This window comes from Elephantulus edwardii, unplaced genomic scaffold (assembly GCF_000299155.1).
Source record: "Elephantulus edwardii isolate Elephantulus edwardi_28Jun2011 unplaced genomic scaffold, EleEdw1.0 scaffold00126, whole genome shotgun sequence".
NCBI classification, from domain to species: Eukaryota; Metazoa; Chordata; class Mammalia; order Macroscelidea; family Macroscelididae; genus Elephantulus; species Elephantulus edwardii.
The window spans coordinates 1,365,838-1,373,235 of NW_006399876.1; the positions used below are offsets into that span (position 1 = coordinate 1,365,838).

General features: G+C 59.7%; 1 protein-coding gene across 1 annotated transcript in view; it reads right to left on the reverse strand.

The window, feature by feature from the left end:
* LOC102857967 overlaps positions 1-5,593 on the reverse strand; it is a 17,803-nt gene extending 12,210 nt beyond the window's left edge. Inside the window, exons 1-2 of the mRNA XM_006893357.1 lie at positions 5,420-5,593; positions 5,125-5,365 (exon numbers count right to left, since the gene is read on the reverse strand). Of these exons, the coding sequence (XP_006893419.1) occupies positions 5,125-5,365; positions 5,420-5,593 (415 nt within the window). The remainder of the gene's footprint in view (positions 1-5,124; positions 5,366-5,419) is intronic.
* Between the last annotated feature and the right edge of the window lie 1,805 nt (positions 5,594-7,398).

The window sequence follows — 7,398 nt, forward strand, 5'->3', positions numbered from 1 at the left end:
CCCGGGGGTGCTGGCAGTGTGCCCCCCGTGCGTCCACAGCAGGATGAAGTTAGAGCAAAGCAGAAGGTGCACATGAGAAACAGCAAGAAGCGTGAGGCTAAGAGGTGACGGGCCGACCTCTCATGGTCAAGAAGGATGGTTCATGAAGACGGTGACAGTGAGAGAAAAGGCATTCACAAACACTCCACAGAGGTTAGTGAGAGCAGAGGGAACAAATCGGAAGGGGGTAGATGAACAAGAACTCCCAGAGCAACACAGGGCAGCCGACTGTCTGTGTGGGGTGGGAGGGCAGTGTGCCAAGGTCTCGGCGCCCCCGCAGGGTGTGGGCAATGACCGACTGCAGATCCTGATAAAGCTCCACGCGAAACGCTGAGGACCTCTGGTCAGAAAAGACTCCCAGCTGGCCCTGCAGCGGGCTTCCAAAGCACACGGGAGGAGACCATCTCGCTGACCTTGAGTAGCTGGTGGATTCAAACCACCGGCCTTTGGGTTAGCAGAGCAGCTTCTTACCACCGAGCCACCAGAGCTCCCCGAGACATCCGCTAAGAGGTGAGAAACGTGTGTTCTCCAAGCCAGTACCAGAAACTGGAATGCAAACCAAAGTACTTCACCACCCAAAAGATGAGCAGTGCAGAAGTCCGCGTCGGACGCGGCACGCATGTACACAAGCCCGTCTGTGCGCACACACTTGCATGTGCACCCACATGCCTGTGAGCACACGTACGTGCATACACACACGTGTGCACGTGCACAGGGGCACAGCGTGGTCCAGCTACAAAGGCAGGGAGGACGGCATTTGCTGAAACACCAGCATCTGCTGCTCAGGACAGGTCCCCCAAACCCAACCGTCCGCCAGTCTCGGCAGAAAAAGCCACCGGGCGATGGCCAGGGGCTAGCCCTCAGGCCTCTGGGGGACTCGCTTAGAGTAGTCTCCTCCTCCAAGAATCTGAGGGAAATGTTCCCAGAGCCCCAGAGAGAGCTCCTCCCTCAGCGAGGGGTCTAGGCTTCCCTCAGTCCCCAAGGCTGCGTGAGGGGCTGCCCACTCAGTGTCTTTGACTGCGTGCACATGAGGACCCTCAAATGCCAACCACAACACAAGTGCTGCCCCAAAATGACATGCGTGGGGAGGGGGGGACTAGGCATGCCCGTCCTGCACCACTTACCCCAGGGAAGGCAGACGGCTCTGATTGGCGGGAAAGAATCCCAATGGATGAGCCTGCAGCCAGAACCCCGGGGCACATTCTCACCCTCTGCAGTCTCAGTGAAGGTTGAGCCAGAGGCAACAGTCAACCAAGCACCCCAATGCTCGCGGACCACCTCAGGAGTGCCTGCTGCCTGGGGCAGGATGCTCATGAGGAGAGCAGGCCTGTGGCCACCGGAACCCACAAAGGAACCACATTCTCTCATCCACAGAGAGGCTTCCTGGGCGAGCTGCCCCTGGACCTGCTGCCCCCTCCACCCGCTCTCCCCACCAGAACGAGGCACTGCCATGGTGCAGACAGCTGGGATCTGGTTCTGGGGGTGACCCAAGTCCCTGGAAAAGCCCAAGTTGAAACCCACTGCTGGCAAGCACAACCGGATCTCACAACCCTGTAAGACAGGAGAGAGGCCACTCTGTTTCCCAAGAAGGAAATCTTCACAGGACAGACCTCGAATCTCCCAGTGCGGCTGGTTCCAACCGCACATCTTGTGGTTAGCAGCCTCACGCCTCAGCTCAGCAGCCCATGAGAAACGCACGTAACAGCGTCACGAGCACAGGTTGTAAGACGCGAGTGCCAGCTTGGTAACAGGAGGCAGCACTCTGGCATATCCACACTGTTGTTATGTGCCGTCGAGTCGCCTATGACTCATACAGACTCTACAACAGCCCTAAACCCTGCTCTATTCTATAGTGCCAAACTCACTGTCTCCGACACACCTACCCCCTATGACCCCAGTCACTGAAGCAATCCTCCTCATTGAGGGTCTTCCTCTCTTGCGCTGTCCCTCCACCCTCCCAAGCATGACAAGGAGTGGTCCTTCCTTGCAACATGTCCAAAGTATGTCAGACAAAGCTTCAGAATCTTTGCCTCCAAGGAGCAGCCTGGCTTAACCCTCTCCAGGAGGAACCTGTTTGTTCTCTTAGCAGTCCATGGTATATTCAATACTCTACTCCAGCACCACAGCTCAAAGGCATCAATTCTCCTTCTATCCTCCCTAGTCACTGTCCAACTCTCTGAGGCACAGTAAGTGATTGCGAAGACCATAGCCTGTGTCAGGCGCACCTTAGTCTCCAGAGTGACACCATTGCTCTTCAGTACTTTGGAGAGGTCCCTAACAAGACTTTCCATCACCATATGACTTTTGATTTCCTGGCTGCTGGTGCCAAGAGTGTTGACCATGGAGCCAAGCAGACTAAAGCTGTTAGCAATCTCAATCTCTTCACCATCCATCCTGATGCTGCCAATTGGTCCAGTGGTGAGAATCTTTGTCTTCTTGACATTGAGCCTCAATCCTCATTGAAGGCTCCAGCCCTTGACCCTCTGCAGCAAGAGCTTCAGGTCTCACCTCATTTAAAAAATAAGCAGTTCTGGGAAAGAATCAGGGTTCAAAAGAGCCCAATGATTTAACTGTCAGAGGTCAACCAACCACCAGGGGCAGAACACATCAGGTTCATGAGCTTGTGCGGGCGGTGTGCCCTCAGAAAACACCCGTTTTGCTCCATGTCACCTGCCCAAACCGCACCCCCAGACTGGCGAGCCTGCTCCCCAGGAGGGTCTGCTGGTCACCAACCAGCTGATCCGCCCGGGTACGCTCTGTGAGGCTGTGCAAGCCTGTGGTCGCTCAGATGATCACACGGTTACTCACATGAATTTTCAATCTCTGGGCTGGGCGGTACCACGGGGCTGTAATTACAACCAGAGAGTTGTAGTGACAAAACGCCAGCAAGTTTAGAGTGAGGTGAATCCAGCGTGGTGAATCGGCCTGTGGTGATGCACACTGCACCTCCGAGACCACAGAGGGGGTCAGCTGTGCCCTCCACCACTGGCCAACAGATTGGTCTCTCCAGACAAAGTCCTGGTTCACACGCACGCCACTGTCCCCAGGCCAACCTCACCTGACCGGCTATGGCTGCATCTGCTCAAGGAGAAGACCCCCACCTCCACCCCGTCCTGGTCCTCCTTCCATTCCCAAGGGACGCTGGGCAGTGGTTTAACCCTCCCTGGTGTCAACCCCACAAGGCAGATCCCTCGGGTGCACTTGGGGACCATGGAGAGCCACCCTTCCCCATGTGCTGTGTGACCAGGAGCCATCAAATAGCCCTTTCCAACTGTCTCCCTTGCCCACATAAGGGACTCCAACAGCCCCACAGCCTCTGTACTTATGAGCTGTCTGTCTGGAAGCCACAGGCCCCGTTTCTCTCCCACTGTCCACAGCCCCTAGCATCCCGTGAGGGAAGCGGGCATTCTACCAATGCACATCACTCAGCTCCTGACAAAGTAAGACTTCTCCCCCTCGACTCAGAACCAGGCCAAGGTCTCAGCAAGTGTCAGCTGTCTCTCAGGAGGGTCCAGTGGAGACCTCCCAGCAAAGAGCAGAGACCAGGGAGGGCAGGGGAGGCAGAAAACCACCAAGGGCACAGCCTGAGAGCGAAACTTTCTGTTCTCCCTCCACCTGCCAGCTTCCCAGGGCCCTGCCACAGTCAAGAGACACACAGTGTCCTGGCCACACCTGCTGTGTCTCAAACAGAGACACAGGCCCCACATCAATGAAAACCCTGCCAGGCACCGGCTGGCCATTTGCCTGCGTCCCTTCTGGCCTCTACTACTCTCAAGGGTTTGAGGCTCACTGAGGTCCTCTCTACTTGGGGTTCTCCCTGCTCCTGGCCCCCATTATCTCCTGTCCCTTCTTCAAGCTTGGAACTGCAACAGAAGAAGTGATCTCGCCCCAGGCTAGGCCCTGTCACAAAGCTCACTCTTGGGCTGGGGACCCCAAGTTCTCCTGGCCTGTGAGCTGTGACAGGGAAGGCTGCCCCATGTCCCTCCCCGTGTGCAGTCTGGCCATGGGCTCCACTGAAGACCTGACAGCAGAGATGCCTGTGTTCTGCACATCGTGACCCACAGCACTGGTCAAATGAGAACGTGATGCCTGAGAAACGGGTGCTACAGGACCCAGCCACTGACAGGCCCACAGCCATGCCAGTGAGGTGGGCACTGGGCCACGAGACTGCGACCACAGAAACCACCAGCTCCACAGGACTGTGGCAAGACATTGGACACAAGTGTCAGGACAAGCTCCTTACAGAGTTTAACTTCCCTCAACTCCACAGCTACAAGGCTGGAGGCTGGTGGGCTCCTCAGCCACAGGTCCAGTGGGCCTAGCAGCATTCCGGCTGTCAGGCACAGAGCTGGGCACCCCTGTACTGTACCTACGGGCAGATCGCAAACCAGGGAGGAGCCTGCCCAGAGACCCAGGCCCCACCAGCCCCAGCCCCTGGGCACGAGGCAGCAGGGGCCAAGCACCGAGTCAGTCCTCACGCAAGGGAAGGCTGGCCCTCAGGCCCCACCTGCAGGCTTGAGACACCCCACGTGAAGGAGAGTCAAAGCCCACCAGCCAGGCCCTCAGGAGCTCTGCTGATGCCCTGTAACCTGGCTCTCTGGTACCCCAGCTTCCTTCACCATCAACACACTGCAGAAGACAGACAGACAAATGGAAACCTAGAGGCCAGCCATAGCGAGATCTGGTGGCCTAGTGGTAAGAAGCTGCGCTGCGGTTCCAGAGGGAGGCAGTTCAAATCCACCAGCTGCTCGGCGGGAGAGTACAATTTACCGCCTCTGAAAACCCACTGGAGGGTCAGGTATGGGTCGGTTCTGACTTGAGGGTTCGCAAAAACAGAGTGCAGTCACAGAAGTCACTCTCCACCGGGACTGGAAAGACATCTGTTGGACAGTTGACTTTTTCACCCTGTCCAAAGAGATGCTTCCAATACTCACTTGGGGTCATGGACTGAACTGTGTCCCCAAGGACACGTGTGTATCACTGTACACGTGGAAACTGTCACCAGCCCCTGACACCTGACAAACCAAACAGGTGCAGGAACACAGACAGCGGGATGTAACATTCCTTATTCCACCCCAACCCCACCTGGATCTAAGGAGAACGCCCCTTGGGGCGAGGCCTTAAGAGGGTTCATCTGACTAAGGGCAGAAGGGGAGGAAATGCAGATCCCCGGCAGGAGTGCGTGTTTGGGGGCCCCCGGGAGGGCCGAGACACGGGGGGGTCCCCAGAGAACTCGGGACAGACGGCTGAAGGCACAGAGGTCTCTCCTCCGCCCCTGGATGATGCGCCCGACTTCCACCTCCACCTGTGTGCGGAGGCCATCTGCCTGTGCAACGTGTCAGGGCGCTGCGGGGAGTGGCGGAGCCCGAGCGCCACTGACCCCGGCGATGTCCACCTGCGGTGTCCGGAGGGGGCCCTGAGAAGACCCCGTGCGGTCCCCGGCTGCGGGCGTGGCCTCGTGGGAAGCAGCCGGGCTGCGATCGCAAAGGATTCCTCTCGGGAAGGACGGGCGACCGCCTCGGGGACACGGAGAGGACCCGCTGGGGGTCCGCATGCCGTCAGGACCGGGGATGGACCTCCAGGACCGCCCACCGAGGACCGGGGCCCTGCGCCGCGGTGATCGTCCCCGCCGCCCGTCGGAAAGGACGCGCGGGCCCTCGGGCCGAGCGGACACCGAGCGGACACGGCCCGGCGCTCGCCCCCCGCCGCCGCCGCGATGGCCGCCGCCCCCGCCCGAGCCCCGCACCGCCGGGGACCTCACCGGGCCACGCTGCGTGCTGACGGTGGTCGCCATGACGCTGAGGTCACTCCGCGCCTCTCGGGCCCCGCGGCGGACGGCCGGGGTGGTCCTGCGGCCCCTGCAGAGCCTGCGACGCCGACAGTTGTCAACGCGGGGCCGCCGCCGAGTCAGCTGACAGCAGCCCGGCCCCGCCCTCACTGCGCACGCGCGGCCGGAGCTCGGCCTCCTGTACTGCGCGTGCGCGAGCCAGTCCGCCGCCACCGCCCCCGCCGCTTCCGGCCGCCTTCCGGCTGGTTCTCGGCTCAGCGTCCGGCGGGCGTCGGGGTGCGCCTGCGCAATGGTTCCGCCTGGAGGCTGGAGGCTCGCGCGTGGCGTCCGCGCTGTGCAGCTTCTCATATCCGCTCCGGGGGTTCCGAGGAGCCGAGAGCCGGCGAGCGAGGGTGAGCGACGCGCTGCCCCTCACCGGGGGCCGCGGGCCCCTGCAGTGGGCCCTCCGAGCGCTGAAGGACCGGAAGTGACGACGCGCTCTGGTCCACCCCCGACTCCTGTCCGCCCAGACCCGATGGGAGAGGTGGGGCGGGGGCGGGAAGGCGCCGAGACCCGGAGGAGGAAATCCCGGGGGAGCGGGGCCGAGTGTATTCTGTCCTTGGCGGCGATGACCCGCTCAGTCGTGGGGGGAATGACCATTCATCCTGGGGGATGACTCATTCAAGTCCTTAGAGAGGGGTTGACAGTCCTCGGTGAGACACCTGCCCACCATGGTCCCCGGAAAGCCGGTTCTGCTCTCGTGGTGCCGAGGCCGCGGACGGCAGCCGGGTCTTGCAGACAGACGGGAGTTGGGGTGGGAGAAGCAGCTGCATTCTGGGGCTCCTCGGAGCCAGAGGGGCTGGCCTTCCCAGTGTGTCTCAGCAAGGAAAGGTTCTCGGAGACACTGCCAGGCGTGCTGGGGCCGGGGGAGGACGAGGAAGCAACTCACAGCTGATCTGCCTGCCAGCAGGTTTCCCGAGGCTGTAAACCGCAGTGATGGGCTCAGGTGTGTCAGGATGAGGACGACACAGGACAGGGCGGGACGCAGACCTGTTGATGGGGTCACTGTGCAGACTGGACTCCACTGCCACATCTCACAACAGAGGCCTTGGAGTTGGTAGTGGACTATGCAGATCGTAGGCAAACACAAGTGGCCTCTAAGATGGTCACTTTCCAGTTACTGTGAATCCACACAGGACGTGAGCTGTTGTGGGCTTTTCTTTCAAGGTGGCTTCCAGGCAGGTACTTGTTCATCAAGGAACATGCCCTGTCAAGGTGGCTGCCGCCTGGAAGGCCGTGCCTGGGTCACTCGAATGGCACCTGAAAGCTCTCCACAGACTTAGGGCTCGTTAAGAGAGGACTTCGGAGGCCAGTGCTGCTCCTTTAGAGCGTGGTCCTGGGCTGGACGCCACTGGCCTTCCCTAGCCTCACCATCCCAGCACTTAGGTAAAGAGGCAAGGAATCAGGAGTTCAAAACAAAGCTACCAGTAATTCACTTAAAAACAGTTAAACTTTCCCTTCCTGTTCATTGAAAAAGTAATCTTTGATAGGGTGTCAGGGGATCCTGTTACATTCCTGGAAAGGAGAGGTAT